The sequence below is a fragment of the Aethalodelphis obliquidens genome, unplaced genomic scaffold (assembly GCF_003676395.1).
Source record: "Aethalodelphis obliquidens isolate GAN/ISIS:26980383/991018 unplaced genomic scaffold, ASM367639v1 scaffold13, whole genome shotgun sequence".
Lineage (NCBI taxonomy): Eukaryota > Metazoa > Chordata > Mammalia > Artiodactyla > Delphinidae > Aethalodelphis > Aethalodelphis obliquidens.
The window spans coordinates 20,709,436-20,733,975 of record NW_020837957.1 but is presented as its reverse complement, the minus strand read 5'-3'; the positions used below and the strand labels follow the sequence as shown (position 1 = coordinate 20,733,975).

The 24,540-nt window shown below is 41.1% G+C and overlaps 1 protein-coding gene across 3 annotated transcripts in view; it reads right to left on the bottom strand.

Annotated features, from left to right (window-relative positions):
* SAMD13 (sterile alpha motif domain containing 13) overlaps positions 1-4,883 on the bottom strand; it is a 48,109-nt gene extending 43,226 nt beyond the window's left edge. Inside the window, exons 1-2 of one of the 3 annotated variants that reach the window (XM_027114527.1) lie at positions 4,874-4,883; positions 26-110 (exon numbers count right to left, since the gene is read on the bottom strand). In XM_027114527.1, coding sequence (XP_026970328.1) covers positions 26-110; positions 4,874-4,883 — 95 coding nt within the window. Of the gene's footprint in view, positions 1-25; positions 111-617; positions 660-1,526; positions 1,723-4,873 lie in introns of those variants that run through there. The other 2 variants (XM_027114528.1, XM_027114529.1) reach the window with 2 other exon arrangements.
* Positions 4,884-24,540: the final 19,657 nt, after the last annotated feature.

Sequence of the window (24,540 nt, the reverse complement as noted above, 5' to 3'; positions counted from 1 at the left end):
GAACTCACAAGCCAGTTTCACTTACTTTTTTACACCGACAGAGCCATTTTCCTTGTTTTCCATGTCAACAGATAGCATGGGGAGGCTGCAGGTTTCCTTTACTTCAGCAACTAATCAATAAGGGAGAAAAGCTTGTGTTTAATTCTTAGAAAGTGAGAGAAGAATATATATTCTGAATCGGAAACATAATGGCCCCTTTTACAGCCTCACACCAGTTCATGTATGTTTGCTTACATCTCTAGTTCCCTGAGCGACTGGAGAGACGTGATTAAACCTAAAGAACTGGAGGAGACTATTGGGGTGTGCTTTCATCTGTACTGGCACTCCCTGCCTTGACAATAAGCATTTGCAAATGAAATTGAATCCTCGTTCAAAACAAGTGCTGAGTGAACTGGCACAGCTTCCTCCAGGTGCCAAGCTCTCACTTAAGACATTGTAACTTATAAATGAGTCAAAGTCGAGAAAAACAATCCCCCTTTTCGTCCCCTTCCCACCACGGGCTATGATTTCTTCTTTTCTTACTGTATTTGTTTTTCTGTCCACTCCCACTGCTCCTCTGTTTTTTCATTGCGATGCAAAAGAGCACTTAAAGCTTTCGTCAGCAAGTATTCCCCTACCTCACATATTCTCAATGAAAACCTCAAAAACCCGTCTGTGAGATGGCCACACTGTGGTAAATCTGGAAGCTCACAAAAATGTCAGATAGCCCTTAGCACAGAAAGGTGGTACTGGTGTGTGTGTGTGTGTGTGTGTGTGTGTGTGTGTGTGTAAGACAGGGTAGGCAACTCGTTAGATTTATATAAAAATCATCAAAACATTCAAGGAGATATAGTAGCATCCATCACTTTGTCTTTTTGTTTAGTAGGAAGAGGACTGAAAAAATAAAATCCCTCCACAATTAATATGCAATTAGCAAGATGAAAAATCTATGAACAAAACTGCTGGAAAAAAAAAAAAAAACTAGTTCTGAAACGTGCTTGTTCTTCTGCAGCTGAAGCCATAAATTAAATACATTTCCTCTCAAATCACTTCATACTTCGGCACTCCTTCCCCTAGGGATTACTCTGACATGACAAGTGCATCATTCATTTAGTATATTCACAAGATTTTATCACTGTTAGAGAAGTAGATGATTAACAAATAATACTGTTAAGTGTGGGATTATCTTCACTGCTGATACATACACACGCGCACGCACACACACACACACACACACACACACACACACACACAAACTTCCAGTCGCTAAACCACTTAGATCATCCATAGAGAAATCCAACATTTAAGATACATATAGATATTAACATACATCCACACACCGTTACAGAGTAGACAGAAGATAGTGCAGCTTACTCCATGCCAAAAGAATGATTTCACTTCAGTTGGAAACTGTTACACATTCACCATTTTCTAAGCATCTCAGAAACAAAACAAAACAAAACACTCACAATGATACTCTGCAACACCACACTACATTGTCTTATTATTATTTTCTCTTTTTGTGGAAGAGTAAAAAGAAAACCTACCTAGAAGCAACTAAAACATGTCATTTTTTATAGGCTTATCAAGAACAGCCAAAGAAACCCCAATGTTTTCTTTCACAAAGTAGGCTGGCAAAGGAATTCAATAAGGAGGTACAATTTGACACAGTGAAATAAAACCAGGCTGGCTCTCAGCCAACATGACGTTAGGAATCACACACAAGCTGCACCAACTGCCTTCTGGTTCATGGCTGACTTTTTAAAGCTACAGTGTGCCTGTTCACTTTTGCTAACTACCTTCAGCACAATTAGTGGAAGTGAATGAATCATGAGTCTCCAAACTGCAGAATTCTCCCTGCACCTGTCTTGTTCAAAGAAAAACAAGCTATATCAAGAGTCTCTTATTTTCTCCCTCCCCTTCATTGTTTCTGCATCATATGTCTTTGCTGCTGTTCTGAGCATGAATGCCATGTGTCAAACTATTTCTTTTTCTTTCCTGTAGGAGAAAAGAGAAAATAAGAGAAAGCCTGGTGCTTAGGCGCTATACCCAGTGAACACCCAGAAGCTGCAGTCCTGTTACCCTTTCTTCCTAGTTGAGACTTGCCAACAAAGTTTCCAGGGCTGGCTTTTAAGTAATCTCTTTGTGAGAATAAGGAAAGCACTGCCTAGACGAAAATCCTTTTATTTCATTATGCAGGAAGTAACATATTTCAGAGAGGATGCAAAGTAGATGACCAGATCTCCTGAGAATGCCCACATTCTTCAATTTTGGCATTCATCCTACCAGATGAAGTCAGCAAAAAATTCAAAATAAAACAAACCTTATTCTACAAAACAAAAACAATTAGTCTGGGAGGTTTCATTATAACTGTTTATCCCAGTTGCGTAAAAAGCATAATTCAACAGATTCAACACTTATTTTCTATGAGCACCTGGTACTATATTAGTTACATATGAAAAAGAAGATCTTGTGCCAGCCCCCAAATTCATAGCATCTTCCACCACCATCCTAGGTCCCAGTTCTGGTAAGTGGGAGATGGAGTAGGGGCTGGGCACGATCTTTTGATTAAGTTACCCCGGTCAACCTCACAGTTCTCTTGCTTGCTTGGCTGGGAACTAGTGCTCAAGGGAAACATTCCCATTCCACAAATGTGCTGTACATACACTAGAAACATAAATGGTTGTCAGTGAAATAAACACCAATCAATATTTGCACACTTTTAGGTCAAGATGTCAACAAAACCTCTCAAGGTAGGGCAGAGAATTACAGGTTCTCAAGAAGGATCCTAGAAAAAGTCATCTGCTGCTGTAATCGTGTGTAGACTTCAGGCAGAATTGAGGAGAAAGCTGCTGGTCTCCCTTTTCTTTAGTACTTTTTAAGGGTACTAGAAGATCAGCAACTATGATCCAAATTTGCAACCTGAATTTCAAAGTCAAGTTTTTCCCCTTACTTATTGCAGAAATTATACTAGAAATTTTCAACTTCTTGAAAGATCGTCGCTGAGAAAAATTTCAAGGGCTGTCTCTGCCCATCTTTGCCATTGCCCCCTTGAAAGAGCAAATAATAATAATTTAGGAAAGAATTCTAAATGTTCTTATATTTTTGAGTAACGTTTTTTAAGCACGGCTCAAACAGGTGGGGTTTTTTTGTTTGTTTTACCACCACTGATCAAAATGATGAACTCTTCTGGAGATAGAGCACTCTTTCACCAACAGATTCCATAACGCTTTTGGGTTTGATCTGAAATTTCTCAACTGTTCTACAACTAAATTCAAATGGAAGGGCGCTGGGCTGTGAGTCCTGAGGGCAAGGGATAGAGAACAGGGTGTCCTGACAGCACTGTCATGCCACTGCTCAGAAAAAAATCAGGTTCAGCACGCCACTCTTGAAAGGAAAGAGGCAAAGAAAATGTAGTTATGCTGACTCTTCCTTAGACACACTCACAGGAGAAAGGATTCTGTGAAGTTTCTCCAGGAATTTCTTCCTACATATAAAAATGGACATCCCTTCCTGTCTTGCCTGCTGTGATCAAAAGTTTGCCTGTTACACAAGGGTATGGGTTTCAGGAGGTGTTGTGAAAAATCAATCCCATTTTATACAAAATGAGCCACAAATTCTGACAACAGGAGGTTTCACTCATCAGCTAGTTTCTAACTTTGGAATAAACTGACATTTGTAGGTATAAGTATATATACTAGTACTCAACCACTTCCTCTTCACTCCCTCCACCAAACTGTTTGATATTAACCCTCTGCTAATAAAAATTGTGTGTTTGTGTGTAGGGTGGTGTCTGGTTGTGTGTGGTGCATAGCATAAAGGCAATGTGTGTGATGAGTGTATGTGTACGCTGTGTAATATGTGAGTGTTTGTGGTGTGTGTAGTGTGTGGTATTTGTGTGTTGGCAGAATGTGTAGTGTGCACGGTGTTTGTGTGTATGTGTGTCTGTAGTGTGTAAGCGTAGAATGAGAGATACACATGCAAACCGACAAGATCTTCTGATCCAGGATATCATGGGATGTGCTAAAATAACTTCGGAGATCCTTGTGCTAGGATTCTGGAGCAGAACTTTCCTGGACACTTGGGAATGGGCTCAGATAGCAGGGGAGATGGGTCAGAAAGGACGGGAAACTGGCGCCTCGATCGGCTGCTTTTATTGATCCGCACTCATCCCCCAGAGACCCAGTGCCCTCCCCCAGGAACCTCCCGCCGGCCTTGTCTCCAGGAGTGGGCCCACAGGCGCATCCAGCCCGCGTCCCAGAGCGCAGACCTGGGTGCACAGGGCTGCAGAAGTAATCTCGAGAAGCCGCCCGAGGGCACGGCCGAGCTCAACGGGTCCCCAAGGGCATCTCAAGGAAAACTAAGGAGGGCCTGGAGAGGGGGCAGTGGGGGCAGAACAGAGGGCAGCAGGGGAAATGCCAGAGAGTCTCTTGGACCAGCCGGTCCCGTCCGATAGCCAAACGACTCGCTTGTGGCACTGGTGACAGAGGGGAAAGTTTCTGGCTAAGACTTTCCAGAAGAAACCGTTCGTCCTTGAGACTGGGGACTCCCCGGGGGAGCTCGTCTTTGGAAAGGGAGTAGGGGGGTGTGGCGCTCGCTGTGCGCCCAGCCGAGCCGTGCCACCTCCCGGTCCCATCCTGCGAGCTCTGCTCCGCAGCCCGCGGTGAGCCGCAGCTCTCCGCGGAGCCGGGCACGCTTCTGCCCCCAGTTCCACTCCAGGGTGACAGATTCCACGCTCGGGGGTGCAACAAGCTGTAGGAGCACCGGACACACAGCAGAGACGAGGGAGGGCAGGGCGGTTTTTATTGTGGCTTTCTTCGTTTCCTTCCATCCTGGAGAGGGGGGGAAGACGGGCGCGTTCCCAGCGCGCTCGCAGCACGAGCGGATCACTTACCTCCCCGCATGGCCGGCGCCGGGAGGCTTTACCCCGCACAGAGCTCGCCGGCCGCCACGCGCCCAGCCCCAATGCAGCCGGCCGGGCGCGCTGGGCACGCCGGGACTTGTAGTCTCCGCGGGCGGGGTAGGGGTCCAAGGGCTGGGGCGGCTCGGAAGCCGAGAGGCCCGGAAGGGAAGGGACGAGGCCGGGGCTTTGAGAAGGTAAGGGAGGACATTTGCAAGAACTTAAAACCTCCTGGGAGCTGGAGGTGGGAAACACTCCTAGAGAGACTTTAAATTGGGGGTCTTCAGGCTGGTACCATTTTTTCTTCCCGTCTGACTCGCACGTGGCAACTCTGATGAAGTTTTTAGCTGGGTTTTGGCAGTTATGACAAGTAGAGATTTCCCGGGCCAAGCCCATATTGTTTAGGGCCTTACTCTGCCTTCACCCCGAACGCACACGTGGCATTCTCTGCTTGGAACACCTATTCTGTGGCTTACTCAGTTGAAGCCCTGGGCATGCAAAGGGAGAGTGAATAATTGCACCTTACGTTTGTAGAGCACGCTACAGTGTACAAAGCACTTTTTATGTACTTGGTTCATTATATTAGAACCATAGGATTTTAAAACCCAGGGATTTTAAAACCCAGGGATTTTACCAGAGTGATTTTGCTTGTCCCAGTGATTTCGGATGGGGAACTACCGGAATGTAGTTGGTAGGGCCAAAGACACTAGACATCTTGCAATGCCCAGGGCAGTCCTGCCCAGCAAAGAATTATCCCACATCCTGTGTGACTTGACTGTCCCACTGCTCGTTCACGTGGATGAAAAACCTGTTTATATTTACCTGAGCCTAGAATCTATTTTATATATAAACATAAACTTTTTCACACAGTGAAATGGCAATGCCATTCCTGGAATTTGAGTCACCAATACAGTCCATTTTGTGCTGCCCATTTCATGGTGACTCTACAGATTGGATGCAAGAGTCTGACTACTTCATTGCGTCTTTTAGTTTAGGGGTGCCTGAGCAGTTCCATGTTGAATCATATGTTTACTCTTTCCTTTATATTACAGTGAAGGCATTGCTTTGAATTGTTTAAAAATTACATGTGTAGGTACCTTATGACTTTCTCTTCATAAAGGTAAAGAGTTTATTAACTCATAGTTGTTGTTCAAAGGGGCATTAGGTTTGACAAGGCTGTGGACCATTTATTCAGTCAACAAATATCTTTTGAGTGCCTACTACATACTAGGCACCTTTCTAGATACTTGAGATACATCAATAAATAAAACAGAAAAAGTTTACTGCACTTAGGGAGCTTGCATTCTAATGTGAGTGTGGGAGAGGCAGGCAATAAATAGTAAATATAAACTAAATAAGTAAATTCTATATATTAGAAAGTGGCAAATGTTATGAAAAAATAAAGCAGATAAAAGAGATTGGGAATGCAGAAGAGTGCTAAATATAGTAAATTTTATTGAAATGGTGACATTCAAGGAAAAGAACGGGAGTTGGTAAGAGAGTGGCCTTGTGGATTTCTGAGGGAAGAACATTCTAGGGAGAGAGAAGAGTAAGGCATAGGCCACAAGGTGAGTATGTGCTTGGAGTTTTCAAGGAACAGCAAGGATGCCAGTGTGGCTGGTTTAGAGAGAGTTGGGGATGAGAAGCAGGATGACTGAGGATGACCGCTGGGTTGGAACAGGGGATGTAGGGCTTGGAGGACATTACAACAACTTTGCCTTTCATGATGAATTAAATGGGAAGCTACTGGAGAGTTTTGAGCAGAGCAATAACATTCAGGCATATTTTTGAAGGATTATTCTGGCTGATCTCTCTGGGATAGATCACAGATAGCAATGGTGGAAACCAAATAGGCCAGAAGCTATTGCAGTAATAGAGGCAAGAAATAATAGTGGGTTGAACCAGAGGGGTAGTGATGAAAAGTGATGTGGGAGAGGACTCATGAATTCCAGAGGGCACTGTGGGAGAGTTTCAGGGATTGGGGAAGCTGGAAGATGGAGACAGATTAGGGGATGTTTGGAGCCTTGTGGTAATGAGACTTCAGGTGGGACCTGGGAGTCTGGGACTTCTTGTGGTGATTGACATAGACAGGGATAAAGGGGATATTGTAATCAGTCCCAGAGGAGTCAAAATATAAAATGGCGGGAAGGCTGTGAGTATAGGGAGTAGGAATGAGTGTTGGGCTCCCTGACTCTGTGGATGGAGGCAAAAAGTTCTGAGAATCAGGTGGATTCTTGATCCATTTTGGTGGAATGTTGAAGGCCTGTGGAGGGGAGGACTCAGCCCTGGTGCAGTGCTCATTCCTGGGTCCTGCCAGGAGAGACACTGACTTATATTCATAGGGCATAGTCTCCTCCCCCTCTGCCCTTGATCTTTTTGATGGAGTTAACCCTTTTGATGGAGTTGAGGATTTGAGGGCAAGTTGGTAATTACTCTAAGCACAAAGCCTCATAAACAATATTGATTCAGTAGAAATTAAATGTCTAGAAGAGGTGGATTTGTAATTGCAGAAATGGAGGATGCAGTAGAGAATTTTGGCAAAGATGGCCAGGAGGAATCTGGGCTCTTAATGTGAAGGGATGCTCTAGGCTTGGGGATAGGAGACAACTGTTTGTAGGATGAAGTGAAGAAGCCATTAGAGGCAGAAACATGGAAGTTCAGAGCAGAGGGGTTAATTGATGGACTGACATTCCAGAGAAGATGGAACTATGAGACGTTCATTCTTGGAAGGGAGGTGAGACAGTTCTTCCCATAAGAAAGGAAAGAAAGACAATGGAATTATTCAGGAGTATTCTAAAGAGGAGAAGGAACATTTTAAAATTTTATTTATTTATTATGAAAGCAAACTATGTGATAAAAATTAAAACAATCAGAAATTAATAATATAAAGTGAAAATTCCCAATAAATCCATTCCTAGAATAATTCCTATTAAATGTTTGGTATATATTGTGTACATTTTTTCTTCTGTGCATATGCTTTCACTTTGTAAATGTTACATGGGTATCTAAAATATTTGTATTTTTTCTTTCCTGCTATTGATTGTAATATGTGCTATGTAACAGATGCTCAATAAATACTTATATAAAATATAAATTAAGTATTTACTGAACATCTGTTATGTAGCATATATTACCATCAATCTTTTTGATCATGTTATTCACATTCTCAATATCCGTACGTACTTTTTTTCTTGATTTTTCAACAGTTTAAAAAAATTCACTGAAATCACCTAGCATTTTATTTTTTCTCTTATTTCTTGAAGTTTTGCTTTATGTTTTTAAGGTTATAGTATTTGGTACATGAAGATTCATACTAGCAGTAACTATTGTGAGCTGTATCCTTTGCCATTTTACAGTGACTCTCTTTGTCCCATTTAATCATTTTTTGGAATAGTTTATTTTATTCTACTTGAAATTATTTTAGTTAGGCATGTTTAATCTTATCTGTTATGTTTGGTTCCATTTTGAATCTTTATTGTTCCTTTGTTTTCTCTTTGCTTTATGAACTGTGTTTTCTTTGTTTTTGTTTTGTTTTGGTTTTATTTTTATCTTCCTCTGTGTATTAGTTATCTATTGCTGTGTAACAAACTACCCCAAAACTTAGCAGCTTAAGACAACACATATTTTTTAGCTCATACTTTCTGTGGGTCAAGAATCTTGGCATGGCTTTAGCTGAGTCCCCTGCTTCAGGGTTTTCACTGCTCCAGTTTTCACAGATGTTGAACTGGGCTTCATTCTCAGCTGAAGGCTTGACTTGGGCTGGATCTGCTTTCAAGCTCACCCCTGTGGTTGTTGTCAGGATTTAGTTTCTTATGGGCTCCTGAGAGCCTCAGTTTCCTGCCCCTTGGACTTCTCCATAGGGCAATTCACAACATGGTAGCTGGCTTTATGAAAGAAGCATGCGAGAGGAGTCAGAGAAAGATTGTAAGCAAGACAGAAGTCACAGTCTTTAATAGCCTAATTTCAGAAGCACTTCTGAATGAATTCATCATTTTGCCACATTTTCTTTGTTACAGGCATGTCATTATGTTCAGCCTACACATAAGGGCATGGATACCAGGAAGTGGGGACCACTGGGAGCCCCTTCAGAAGGTCACCTACCACACTGGCAATTTGGAAGTTGTAAAGTGTATTAAATAGTATGCTTACATTTGTATTTCTCAATTTACCTTAGAAATGAAATGATGAAAGACAATGAAACTAATCTACTTAGACTGTCTTCTTTTCTCCCCGTTTTCTATTAGTTTGGAGAGCAAATATGATTCTTGTTTCAGTCTATTATCATCGAAATATTATTCTTTACATTATGTAATTTTTCTTTTAGGCATTATAACAATTAGATTTCATTTTTATGACATAGAATACTGGGTTATTTAAATATAATTTATGTATAAATAGATTCAAAGCTCATCACCAAACCTTTTGTACCCCATGACTTTCTCATTCATGAATTCATTATTGTTACTCATCTATTCATTGTCTTGAACTTTTTTCCTGATAAATTTTTCAGAAGTGCATAAATGTTACGTTTCTTGAGTTCTTGTATATTTGAGAATTTGTTTCTCTTACCATTACACATGGAAGGTGGTTAGACCAGGTATAGAACTTTTTTTCCACTTCAATATTCATTAACCACTGTTCCATTTTCTTCTAGCATCTAACGTTGCTTGGAATATGTCTAATTTCTTTGTTTTTGAAGATGACCTTTCTCCCTCTGCCTAGATGACTGTAGAATTTTTTTTTCAATCCTTGAAGTTCTAGAAAAAAGCTTTTATTAAATTTTCTTGGAATATGATGAGCCCTTTCAAAGTGTAATTTTAAGATCTGCTTTATTTCAGTAAATTCTTCTATTATGTAAACTTTTACAGTTCCATTTACTCATTCACATCTTCAAAGACAACAGTCATTCATATGTCAGTTCTCCATTGTCTGTTGTTCGTATCTTTCGTCTTCTCTGTGATCACCTGTATTCTATTCACCTATATTCATGTTCTGCTAAATTCTATGTGATTTTTTTTCAATAGCTTGCCCTCCATGTTCAGTTTTCTTCAGTTTAAGTTCTACTCCTTGGTGCTTTTAGTGTGATTTTTCAGTGATTTATTTTCTTTTCCTTGTTTATTTCCTCTGCTTTTTAAAATTTCTTTTACCTTTTACTGTTGCATGGGTCCTGTGCTATTTTTATTTGGGATTTTTTTTTTTTAATCTTTGAAGGAAGTCAGTGAGATCAAATTTATTGCTCAAGAATAAAGTGAGTCATTTTCTTGCCTCCCTCTCCCTGTTTACCTGTGTACTGTTTGAATCATCCACTTAAAATATAAACTGGAATATAGAATGTTCCAGTTATAGATGGCTCATAATCTTCAATCAGTCATTCAGTGATGGATCAGCTGGAACAATAGGAAAATCTGCAGTGAATGACAAGGAGAGAGAAAGAAAGAAAGAGAGAGGCAGAGGGAGAGAAAGCGAGATTTACTTCTTTTTTTTCTACCTATTACGTACATTTTTTAACGAAGTATTCAAGTGACTGGTAATAATATCAATACAAGAAGCAATTTTAAAAAATTATTTAACATCCAAATGAAAATAAAATATCAACACCAAAGGAGAAATAAAAATACACATATGTAGCTGCAGCATCCTCAAAGTATATCAAGTTATGGCTGAAGTTTTAAGCTTCCTGAAGTTATTAATATTAAGTTATGGCTGAAGTTTCAAGCTTCCTGGTAACCAAAGCAAGAAAAAATTCCACATAATTAGATATATGATTCCCACTGACTCTAAAAGAAAACCTGCAAGTTAGTCAAAGGGAAAATTTTTATAACACTGAGTTCTGAAAAAAAAAAAATCAAATGGGGCAGGGTTCTTAATGCATTTGATTAGTAAATACAATTGTGGCACTCTTTTAAGCTATTTCTTATAGCATTGCTTAATGAAAAGTAAAAACCTGGCATCCAAAATAGTCCAGAGAAGGCAAATTCCTGTGGTTCTAAGACAGTGTGATTCAAGCCTCTTTGGAAGGTAAAATGTTTTCTTTGGAGGAATAAATACTGTTATCGGGCTGAATTGTGTCCCTGCAAAAGGTATGTTGAAGTCCTAACCTCCAACAGCTTAGAACGTGACATATTTGGAAATAAAGTAATTGCAGGTGTAATTTGTTAAGATGAGGTCCTCCTGGAGTAGGAGGAGGGCCCTAGTCCTATAAGACTGGTGTCCTTGTAAGAAGTAAGACATAGAGAGGGAGAGGCTATGTGAAGACACAGAGACATACAGAGGGAAGAGGGGGGTGAAGATGGGAGTTGTGCTGCCTCAAGCCAAGGAACATCTGAGGCTACAAGAAGCTGGAAGAGGCAAGAAAGGAACATCCACCAGAGGGTACTTGACTCTGCCAACACTTGATATATGAAAGAATACATTTCTCTTGTTTTAATAAAGTTTGTGGTACTTTATTATGTCAGCCTTAAGAAACTAATACAGATAAACTGCATTTCTTTCAACAATTTTTAAAATTTATTTAATTTATTTCATTGAAGTATAGTTGATTTACAATGTTGTGTCAATTTCTGCTGTACAGCAAAGTGATTCAGTTATACTTATATATACTCTTTTTCATATTCCTTTCCATTATGGTTTATTATAGGATATTGAATATAGTTCCCTGTGCTATACAGTAGGACCTTGTTGTTTATCCATCCTATATGTAATAGTTTGCATCTGCTAATCCCAACTCCCAATCCATCCCTCCCCACACTCCCACCCTTGGCAACCACAAATCTCTTCTTTATATCTGTGAATCTGTTTCTGTTTCATAGATAAGTTCATTCAACAATGTTTTATAAATATTTGTTCTCTCAATCAAGATTTGATATGTGATGTTGTATGGTCAGGCCACCCGAGATGGCTGTTCTCTTGCTCTGTGTACATCCCCTGCTCAACCGGTTCCTGCTTCACCTACACCCTACTGCCAAGACTGACCTTCCCTCTCAATCATAGGGCCTAATCAGTAAACGCCTGTGTACTTGCTCCCGGCCCCAGCTGGCAATTGTTCTAATCTTTAGATCAGAACTATCTCCGCTTTGATAGTCTATCAAAGGAGCGGTGAGCGGTGTGTTTCTCTGCTGGTTTCCCTGGTAACCAGTGACCCAACCTGACGTCAGTTCCCCCTATAACTGGTAACTTCCCTCCCCCTGCCACTTTAGACATGTATGATCCCCTATCCATAAAACCACTGATGTCTCTGACTCCAGGCTCTTTCTTTGGTCTTGAGGCTGGGCAAGTACAGGACTTGCAGGCCTGCAGGGTGCAGCGCAACAGTTGGACAGTAGAAGGTTAGATAAGGGACTAATGTAGTTTTTATGTGCTGATACTGAGGATGGATCCATATACTTTACAGGAAAAACCTGTAAATACTAGTAAGCTAAACACTCCTTGTGAACATTGCCATACCTAAGATTCACACCTGTATCGCTGGCCATCACACCGGTAGGAAGTGCCAAGAGTATACTTGAGAACAAGTCCAGGATTTTTGTTTTTGTTTTTAACAGTGTGAGATCTGTTTTTCCGCATGAAATGAATGAACATTGCTGATATTATTTCGTCTAGAAAGTTTACAAAAGAGGTGATACCTGTCTCTGACTGCAAGAATTGGACTGACACATGATAAACCATAAATCAGTTAGAAAATGCAGGTTAATTTTAGTATAGTTGATAAGCCAGGATTTATAACAATGAGTAGATAGCAGTTCTGCTGTCTGTTGAAACTACCCACAATCATGGAAACTCATCATTGGAATACAGGATACCTGCCCTGACATTCTCTATAGTGGGAAGGACATATATACAGATTTTCCAAAAATTGTCTTCCTTCCTTCCTCTCTTTATTTCTTCCCATCCAGAGATGTTTATTCCCAGGCAGATGGTATTAAGCAACAAAGGTTTGTACAATCTCATCTCCTTAACCAAAGATCAAACTTTTGGACTTTCTCCAAAACACAGCAGTTGTCTAGAGATATGAAAAGGAGGAGGTAGGTCTCTGAGAGAAATAGTCATAGATCCCTGAATCTAGGGCTAACTGGAGACAGACTCAGCAACAGGAGAAAGACCTGAACAGCAGACATAGGATGATATTGGTTTACCTACAATAATGGATGTTGTATAGTGAGAGCTGGGCCCATAGTGATAACTGAACCCAGAACCAGACATCTAGGGGCAGGGAAGGATCCAGTGGTAATGTAAGTTTGTTATATCCTAAGGCATAAGCAATTAGAAATAATAAAAATATTAAGTTAAAATATATAGAGGACTTCTCTTACTCTGAAGCACTTAACATGAGTGATAAAATATATCATCGTTTAAATGCATGGATAAATGTAAAAATAAATGAGTGTGTTTAATATGGAAATGGCATTGCAGATAAGTGTAATTGGCATTGCGACAATTGGTTACCCACGTGGGTGGAAAATATAATACACTTGGATCTTTGCCTTACATCATATCAAAAAACATCTACTTCAGGCAGATTAAAGACATCAAGATGAAAGGAAAAACCTCAAAATTTTTGACCGAAAATATAGGAGACTTTATGCCAACAGGATAAGAAAGAATTTTCTTAAAAAAGACACAAAAATGTAATTTATAAAGAAAAATATTGAAGAAATTTGAGCACAATAAAATTAGAAACTTTGGTACATCAGAACATACCACAAATACTTGTAGCACATTTAACTGACAAAATACTAATATCCAGAAGAAGAAAGACTCTACAAATTTCAAGAAAAAAAGCTCACAACCAAATGGATAAACAGGCATTTCACAGAAGAGGAAACCCGTATGGCCAAAAAAAAATATTGATATTCAATCTCAATATTAGGAAAATAGAAATTCAAACCCTGAGAAGCAGTTTTACACCCAACAGATTGGCAAAATATTAATAGTTTGAGGAGATGTGTTGTGAGGTGTGGGACAATCAGAACTCTTATTTTTCTGGAGTGTAAATTAGTGTGATTATTTTGGAAGATAATTTGACATTATCATGTAAAGTTGAAGATCCATATACTCTGTTACTCAGCAATTCCACACCTAGGTTTATACTGTGGTAGACAGAATAACACCCTCTACCCCAGGATGTCTGTCCACATCCTAATCCCAAGAACCTGTGAATATGTTAGGTTACATGGCAAAGGAGAATTAAGTTTGCAGATACAATTAAGGTTGCCAAATCAGTTAATCTTAAAATAAGGAGATTATCCAGGTGGGCCCAATTATCACAAGGAACCTTAACAGTGGAAGATGGAGGCAGGAGAGTCAAAACGAGAGAGATGACACCTAAGAAAGACTTGACCAGCCACTCTTGGCTTTGAAGATTGAAGGGGCAACAAGCCAAGGAATGTGGGCAGTCTCTAGAGGCTAGAAAAGTCTAGAGCTTCCAGAAAGGAATGCAGCTCTGCCGACACCTCGATTTTATCCCAGTGAGACCCATTTCAGATTTCTGACATCCAGATCATTAAGGTAATAAATTTCTGTTGTTCTAAGCCACTGAACATCTAAATTTGAGGTAATTTGTTACAACAGCAATAGGAAACTAATACAAGACTAGCTTAGTCGTTCAGGCTGCTATAACAAAATACCATAAATTGGGTAGCTTATAAACAATGTACATTTATTTCTCACAGTTCTGGAGACTGGAAGTCCAGGATCAATATGCTGGCAGAGTTGGTGTCTGGTAAGGGCTCATTCCTGGTTCTTTTCATTATGTCCTCACATGGCAGAGGGACAGGCCCTCTCTGAAACCTCCTTATAAGTACCCTAATCCATTTCAAGAGGGTTCCACCCTCATGACCTAATCATCTCCCAAAGGTCCTACCTCCGAAATAGCATTACTTTGGGGGTTAGGACATACGAATTTGGAGGACCATAGCAGGCACATAGGGATTCTCAGTGCAGTGCTCCAGAATAGTGATTTCACTGGGTTTGTCATGATGCTTTGTAACATACATATTACATATATTATTTTGTAAGCACTGAATAGTTCATATATTAAGAAATAGATGGGAGTAGAAAGAAAAAAAAACAAACCCTAAGTATGACAATGTAGATTTGTCCTGTGGTGCTTGAAATAATTAACTGAGCTGTGTGAAGCATTACAATTTACTTGGTGCTCGAGTGAGTATTAAAAATGCTATTTTTACATAAAATGAGTAACTGGGAGTTACTGTCACGCATGTGGCTTAACTGACAGCTGATCTGTGTCCATAGGGTCAGAGCCAAGAAGTCAATGAAGGTGACTGTCTCATGGAGAGTGACTTGGAGGCCAAAGAGCCTGCCTCGTACCACCTCCACCCCTAACTACTGGTCAACACTAACGAGTGCTTGCTCTGTCCAGCACTGTTCTAACCATGTACAATCCTCAAAGCTGCTGTTTGAGGCAGGCACTATTATTATTCCTGTTTTACAGATGGGCAAAACGAGATCCACAAATACCTTGCTCAAGATCTCACAGCTAGGAAGTGGCGGAGACTTGTTTCAAACACAGTTTGCGTCCAGAGCCTATACTCTTATCCATCACTCGATACTGCATCTCAATTGTTCCCCAAATTTATTGTCGATAAGATTTACACTGAGGCACTAAATTAAAATGCCAGTTCTTATGACATTGTAGCTCTGAAATAGGTGTCTCTAAATGAGCCCTGGATTTTACATTGTCAGCTGGCACTTAAGCATTTGCCACTAGTTTGACTTCTGTGCAATTTACCCCTTCCACAAATACGATCATACTTCTGTACTAAAAACTCTTCCATGTCTCTCCCCAGCATCAAGACTCTCTTAGCTTATTAGTTCAACCCTCTTAGCTTAGCACACGGCCCTTGGTGCTTTGGCCCCTGACTGTCCTCTTTGGGTCACAGCCACCCCCTTAATCCTTTCTTTACTTCCATGGACCTTCTTCCAAAACTGTGCATAATGGCATTTCACGCCTCCGTGTCTTAGTACATGCTGCTTTCCCTGCCCAGAAACACTCTGCCTACCTCTTTACCTAGCTAACTCCTACCCATCCATCAAAATTCTGAAACTTCACTTTACAGCTTTGCCCAATATTGATTTAGAAACCTCCCCTCTGCTCTCTGAAATATCATATAAATATATCGTGGTGCAAAATAGCACTACATTGTCAACTTCAGTGTACTCAGATGTCTCCTCCTTTAACAGTCTGTAATAATAGTAATAAATGCCACTTACGGAGCAGTTGTAGGCAATTTACATATTATTTCTAATTCCCCATCCAGCTCTATCTTCAGCTGCATTTTAAGGTTGAGGACACTGAGGCTTAGAGAGTGAGTTCATGGTCAGACCATTGTAGTGGCAGTACCACACTCACATCTGGTCCCACAATGTCTTTGACTCTTTCTCCCCAGTACCTGGCATTGGTGCTGACACCTTCCCGGTTAGATGAATGTAGATAGATGGTTGGCCTGGGTTTCCACAGATCCAGGTTTACAAGAAAGACAAACAAAGCCAAATTTGAAGCAGTGTGTGAAGGCTCTTGCTTGGGTTCTGCCTCTGCCTCTACCTAGCTGCTAAGATAGGAGAGTTCCCGAATGCTGAGCATGTCCAGTATGGCAAGCAAGCGTTCTCTGGCTGGGAAAGAACTCAGCACTAGAGGCTGCAGATCAATGGGGAGGGCAGAAAGAGTCTTAACCCAGAGGCAGAGTGCCCACTGGCACAAGTTTGCTTTGTGGAAGAACTATATTGTCATGCAGTCTTTATCTTAGTTCCTCAGATGGGACAGAGCGATTTGCTATCTCTGTGCACAGCTGTGACCAGAAATTGCTGTGGGCTTGGTCTCAGGGCCGGTGCCTGCATATTGCCTGCCTTTTGGTTTGTGTCCAAGGCTGCTGTTTTCTGAAAATAGAAGCTGATACTGCCTCTGACTCAGTCCCTTTCACCTCGTGCTCTTTCTGGTACATTTGTCCTAAAAGTATTGACCCGTCTCTGATTCCTTGCTACCTGCCAGGTTTGCAAAATTTGCGAGTTAGTACTGAGAGATTTACACTTTCTTTTATTAATTCCTGGAAGCTGGTGTCTTGTGAATCAGAGGAAATATATATATTTTTTATGTTACCTCTCTAATAATATACAAGGTCATGGGGCCTCCTTTCTGCTGAGTCCTTTGAATAAGGTAACAGGTTTTTTTTAAAGCCACTCTCTTGGGGTCTGCCCCACCTCCGTTAGTGGGGAGTGAGGTTCTGCCTCTGGATTAGCCTTCTTAACTTGCTCTGACTTGCTGACCCCCTCTTAACTCCCTCTCCAAGGCTCCTCTCCACCCTCACTCCTTTAATGTCTTCTCCATGTGACTGGAAGTGGAAATGCTCAAGTTTTCAGCACCTGCACAGGCTCGCTCTGTGATCTAGCCAGTGGGCCCCCCTCTCCATTCTGTACGTCTACAGAGAAGCCCCGGGTAGGTTTCTGCTTCCCTATCCGCCACCCCCACCACCTTCCTCCCCAACAAACTGTGAGACTGAAGCAGAGATGACTGCTTTCAGCTCTTTTTGTATTTTCATCAACTGGTTAGACTCTGCACATTTAATTCCCTATGATGCAAACTCTTTTAGCTGTATGTAACTAAGTCTGTCTATTTCTCCCTGACACTTTCAGTCTTACATCATCCCAGATCTACCATCTACTGGTTGGGTAACCTTGAGCCCATTACTTTGCCTTTCTAAACTGCAGCTCTGTCCTGTACATGGACGCCCTTGGGCTTGCTCTCCTCAGCCTCTCCCTGTGGCCCCCAGACTCATGCCAGGAGTGGAAGATGGAAGTCCAGGAAGCAATGATTCCCACTGCTCTGATGCAGGTCCCTGCAGATGCAGAGGGCGGTACTCCTCCTGGGCGACAAACATGACCACATCCTTGGAGGCCACCTGAAGGCAGCATCTTGGAGTCCATCTTCTTTTACCTGGGCCTGGTCTTAGGGAGCCGATGCTGAGCTTTCCTTTAATTGGATGCACTTTTGAGGGTAGGGAAAGAGCTACCCAGACTGTAAATCATTGATCAAGTGTCTCTCTCAACAACGAGCAGCTCAGGAACTCCCCCACCCCATTTCTGGGACTGAGGCTGCTCTTCCTTCCAGAAATTCTCAGAGTTATGCATCATTATTTCAAACTTATGCTTCAGAAACCCTAACACACTGGTGCCCACAGGTGGGGTTTTCTTAAACATTCCTGGGCCCTACCACTGAGACTGAATCAGTAGATCTGGGGAAAGGCCCAGGAATCTATACATTTTAAAGCAACACACCTGATTTTACAATCAAACAGATTTGGGAAGGACAAACATATAACTCTTCCTGCATAATTTTCGTTGTTTAACTTTACCTTTCCAAAGGATGGCAGCTGGGTGAGTGTCGGCTTCTTTCCTGCAGCATAAATCACCAGCCCTCCCCAGGTATGCTTAACAGACAAGTGTGTCCAAGTCCCTCCCCAACTTTTACCAAAGTCAGTTATTTTTATTCCTAAGAGAGGTCTACGATGGAATGTTCTTCCTAAGTAGGGGTAGATCTAGGTTTTGTTGGTCCCGAAGATTATACAATTTGCAGAATCCTTCTTTAAGGAAAGGAAGATCAAAGTACGAATACAAAATTAAAGACAGAGCCTTGGAAGAGACCTATGCACGTGAAAAACCCAAAAGCTTAAACTTCATCACCTACATAGCAGTTCTGCCTCTGAACTGCTTTCTCTTTCTGGAGCAAATCAAAAGAACACTGTTGCTCAAATTGTCTACACCTTCCATATGTATTAGATGACCTGTATATATGGAAATGAAAAGGAGGAAAAAAAAGAACCCCACAGAAATAGATCGTTTTGGCCTAGAAGAGTCTGGAGCTGAGTTTTTAACCACAACATAGCGACCTAGGCTTGGTTGGTGAGTTTACTTATTATTCCCTATATTCCCTGAAGTTGGAGAAAGAGCCACATGGTTCCTTACCACCCACCTCCCATTACTTTCTGACCACATCTCCTACTACTTTCCTCCTTGCTTCTCCTCTTCAACTACACTGGTCATCCCGGAGCAGACCGGGCTCAGTCTCGCCTTTGGGCCTCTGCATTGGGGGTCCTCTTTCTGAAATGGTGTCTCCATGTTACAGGGAAAGACACATGGGCTCAGAAAAGCTCAATGCTTTGACCAAGTGATTAAAACCCATGAAAACATGCATAATGTTTTCCCAACAGTCTTATTTTTTTTTAAATTGAAGTATAGTTGATTCACAATATTATATTAGTTTCAGGTATACAACTTAATGATTCAATATTTTTATAGATTATACTCCATTTAAAGTTATTATAAAATATTGGCTATATTCCCTTTGCTGTACAATGTATCCTTATAGCTTATTTGTTTTATACATAGTAGTTTGTACCATTTAATCCCTACCCCTGTCTTGCCCCTCCCCACTTCCGTCTCCCCACTGGTAACCACCAGTTTGTTCTCTATATCTGTGAATCTGTTTCTATTTTGTTATATTCATTTGTTTGTTTCTTTTTTTAGATTCCACATATGAGTGATAACACAGAGTATTTGTCTTTCTCTTTCTGACTTATTTCACTAAGCACAATACCCTGTAGGTCCATCCAAATTGTTGCAAATGGCAACAAGTTGTTGCAAATGGCAGAATTTCATTCTTTTATATGGCTGAGTAATATTCCATTGTCACATTCTATATATGTCACACATCTTCTTTATCCATTCATCTGTTGATAGCTTGCTTCCATATCTTTGCTGTTGCAATAATGCTGCTATGAACATTGGGGTGCATGTATTATATATTGAAATTATAATATTTTGAATATATTTGATATATAAAATATATTATTAAAAATAATTTCACAAGTTTCTTTTCACTTTTTTCGTGTGGCTAAGAGAAAACTTAAAATGACATATGTAGCTCACATTTCTGGCTTGAATTATATTTATAATTTATATCAGACAGCACTAGTCTACATTATCTGGTCCCTCCCTAAAACCTTTCCTCATCTTGTCTTCTGCTCACTCCAGTTCTTGCTCACTGCAATCCAGCTACACTGGCTTCCTTGCTAGTCTTCGAACATAGAAACATACCATGCACCCTCCTGCCTCAGGGCCTTTGTACTTGCTGTTTTTACTCCTAGAAAGCTTTCCCTCCAATTATTTGGATGATTTGTTCTTTAACTTTCTCTGGACTTTATTCAAACTTCACCTTTCCAATGAAGCTTTCTCTGACCACCCTGCTGAAATTAAATTCCTCATCCACCTCCACTCCTGTATTCACTGAGCCCCTTCCCTAATTTATTTTCTTCTGTAGAATCCATGCGGGTGGGGAATCTTGTTTAAAGCTGTGATCCTAGCATCGAGAACTATGCTTGGAACATAGTAGGTGCTCAACAAATATTTGTTAAATGAAATACTGAATGAATTTTAATCAACCACTTAATTATACAGGTGAAGAAACTGAGAATAAGTGTCTTTTTCAGGGTCTAATGGAGAGTTAAGGGCAGAGTAGAGACACTCTCTGTATATCAAATGCTAATGACCAGAAATGCAGATGCCACCACCCAGATCTCAGCCCTTTACTTAACATTTGTGTTACTCCATTGGACTCTGCCCACAATTTCATGCCTCTTTTAGGACTCGCACTTAAGAAGAAAAGAATCTACTCCAGAAATATATTCTATCTCAGTCATTACACCCATTACACTGACATTCTTTTGCTCCAAGGATAAGAGATTTTTGAGATTTTTTTTCTAGACAGGAATTGTATTTCTATCTGGATCTATGAAAACCAGTGACATTTTACCAGGAAAAAAAAAAATTGCTTGAAGGAAGTCAATACCTTTGATTATATAGTTGGTCCTCTGTATCTGCAGATGAGGAACCTGTGGATTCAGAGGGCAACTATACTGCACCATTTTATATAAGGGACCTGAGCATCTGAGGATTTTGGTATCTGTGAGGGTCCTGCAACCAATCCCCCGCAGATACTGAGGGGCGACTGTCTAGTGAAATATTCAAGTTGTAACCTGAAGAGTTTAGACTAGTTCATTTATTTGACTAACCAACACATATTTAGTGATATGTGCCAGGCATTATTTTAGGTCCTGGGGACAGTTAAATGTGACAGGATCTTCAAGGAGTTAACAGTCTACTGTGTATGGGGCAGGGGGGCGGAGGGCAGGATAAATAAAGAAATACAGGATGTGTTAGTTTTCTATAGCTGCTGTAACAAATGACCACAAATTTAGAGGCTTAAAATAATACACATTTGTTCTCTTACTCTTCTGGAGATCAGAAATCCAAAATGGATCTTATTTGGCTAAACTCAGGTGCCAGGAGGCCACATCCTTCTGGAAGCTCTAGAGAAGTATCTGTCTTCTTGCCTTTTTTAGGTTTTAGTGGCTGACGTCTTCCTGGCTTGTGGCCCCTTCCGCCATCTTCAAAGCCCATCAGTGTCTGCTTCCATGGTCACATCATCTTTTCTCCTCACTCTGACCCCTCTTGGGTCCCTCTTATATGGGTCTCTATGATGATCTCCAGGTAACCCAGGAAATCCAGATAGTCCAGGAAAACTCCCCATCTCAAGATCCTTAACTTAATCACATATGCAAAGTCCCTCTTGCCATATAAGGTAACATTTATAGGTGCTGGCGATTAGGACGTTGACATCATGGGGGGACCATTATTCAGTCCACCACAGAGGACAATGTGACAAGGGTCACAGTGGAGTTAAGTACCAGATGCTGTGTAAACACAAATGACAGTGCAGACAGGGTGTGGAAGAGGAGCGGGACAGCTTTATAGAGTGAGTGACTTTTTAGCTGAGGCTTGCATGGTGGCAATGGATGGATGGTATATATCATGTATAAAGGAATGTACAAGAGAAAGGAGGTTTAAATGAAGATGATTTTTGTATTATCTATTGCTGAATAAAAAATTACTCTGAAACTTAGCAGCTTACAATAGTAAGTATCTGAGATCTCACATAGTTTCTGAGAGTCATGAATCTGGGAGAGTCTTAATTGGATGGTCCTGCCTTATGGTGTGTCATGAGGTTGCTCTCAAGTGTTGGCTGGGACTGTGGTCATCTGAAGGGGCTGGAGAAGCAGTCTCCAAGCTCACTCACGTGACTGTCAGCAGGAGGTTTCAGTTCCTCACCATGGCCTCTCTATAGCATTACTCACATGACATGGCAGCTGGCTTTCCATAGGGCAAGTAATCCAAGAGAAAGACAGTCCAAGATAGAAGCCTTTGTCATTATAACCTAATCTCAGGAGTGATTAGGTTATTATCATTCTGCCATTCTGTTGGTCACCCAGACCAACTCTGGTACAAAGTGGGAGAAGACTACACAAGGTCATGAACACCAGGAGGTGGGGATCATTGGGGACCATCTTGGAGTCTGGACCCTACAATATTCTTGAGATTATAAGAGTTTCTCATTGTTGGAATGTTCGACAATCATGAAAGATTGGCAGGGATGAGGTTGGCGTGGGAAGGGAGGGTTAGAGCGTGGAGGACCTGTACACTTGGCCAGGAGTTTGCAGATAATCCTTTTATTGGTAGGGAGTTATTGCAGGGGCTTAGTCAGAGAAGTGACACCAATCAAATTGCTTTTTAGAATGATCATGTGTGGTAAGGATGTATGGAGGGTGGAGCAGAGAGCAAAGAGATTAGAGAGGAGGAGTGGCTAAGAGGTTATTGCAGTAGTGCAGGAGAGAGGGGATGAGGCTTCGAATAAGGCAGTGATGATATGGAAGGTCTGAGAATGATGGATTCAGGGCATATTCAGGAGGTGAAAGATTAGGGAGGCAGAGGGTTGGGGAAGGTCTCAGGGTGACTCTCAGGCTGCTGGTTTGCAGGATGCATAGGTAACATTAAAATACTACAGAAAGAAGGACATGGTTGACATGACAGTCAAAAAGAGTTAAGATGCCTAAATTTAAATACATTGAATCTGAGCTGCCTGTGGGACATACAGGTATAAAGACAACTGATGGGTAGTTAGAGCAGAATAAACTTAGTTTAGACTAACTACAGCAAGGCCTTTTAGGCATTTTTCAAGAGAAACTGTATTCTGGCTAGAGGAGAGCTCTTCTCACTCTGTGTTGGTATGTCCTAACCTAAACTGCAGGTCATTTTCTCAATGCCATCCTCTTATTGTCATTATCCTTGTAACTACCGTTTTTTGAATGCCTGCTATATACCACACTCCGTGCTATGCACCTTGTGTTCTTTATTTCATCTTCACACTAACCCAGGGAGAAACATAATGTTATTATTTCCTTTTAATAGATGAGGAAACTGAAGTAAGTACTACTATTATCCCATTTTTCAGATGAGAAATCAGGCTTCGCTAGTGTAAATAACATCACTCGAAGTTATATAATGAGTACGTGATGGACACAGGTCCCAAATGGAGATCTTTTGACTGCAGACCCTGTGCCTTTAATTGAACAGTCACCTACAGTGTGCTTTCTAGAGTCAGAGGCACTTTCCAGCAGGGCTGGGGTTCAGCGGAGTGATGATTTACCACCTGCTGTACAAGAGACAACAAGTAAGAAATGCAGGGGCAAGGTCAGAAATTCACATACGCAGTGGTGTGGAGAAAAGGTCAAACACCCTCTTCCTGTTAAATATGAAGAGACTTTGGCCTATTGGCAATGTTTGCTAGCTCTTTCCTAGGATTCTCTTCCAGTTTTTTGCTATATCTCAAAAAAATGTGAGGAATTACTTTCATTCACTTAAAAAAAAATGTTCATTTTCTTGCCACAGGAAAGTACAGTGTCCTGTGTTAGCCAGATGGCCTTTGGAGCCTAAGATTGATGCAGAGGGAGTTTCACCACAGCACATTTTTCATTAGAAAAGAGAAAGGGGAGTGGGTGTATGAAGGATGTTAGACAGATTATGTCTTTTCCTTAAAGAGGGTTCCCATAACAGCAGATAAATTGGTCTGGAAATAGCTTCCAAGCTATTTCTTTATGTAAAACTTAAATTAAAAAAAGAAAGAAAGAAAAAAAGGTTCCATATCTAAGGTTGTACTGTGGAATTTAGGAGGCGATAAAGGGACTGGCGGTCATGCCCAGTTTAGTAAATGGCTCCTAGACTAATCCCTGTCGTAGAGAAGAGCCGACCTCTGGACCTGCTTCCTGCAGATCAGAGTGTGAGAGCACAAGGTCCCACCAACTGGCACGAGAAGCTTCATAGCTTCTCTGCAGCTGTCTGGAATTTCCCCGAGAAAGCAAAAGACAAGGCTGAATATAGGCTTTCACCTTGAAATACCATAAAGGTAATAAAACAGGGCATGGTGGGTTATGACAGGTTGCTTTGCAATGCTCCCACTTCACATTTTATGTGAGTTTCCAAGCAACATGCTTATTGAAACTAGGGAAGTGGGGAAGTGAGTGATGAGTTCAGAGAACTCAGCCGTGGAAGTGCCCAGACAACTTTGGACATAAGAGAACTGCTTTTCCCATATCCCTAACCTGACCCCTTCCTCACCCCAGTACCCCCAGAACCTGGTGAAATCCTAGCACACAAGAGCTGTTCAATTAGGAGTCATGCCCTTGCCTTTATTGATACCTGACTGTATGTCAGACCTTTCTGTATTTATCTAGCAATCATCAACGTTAGCAGGAAAACAG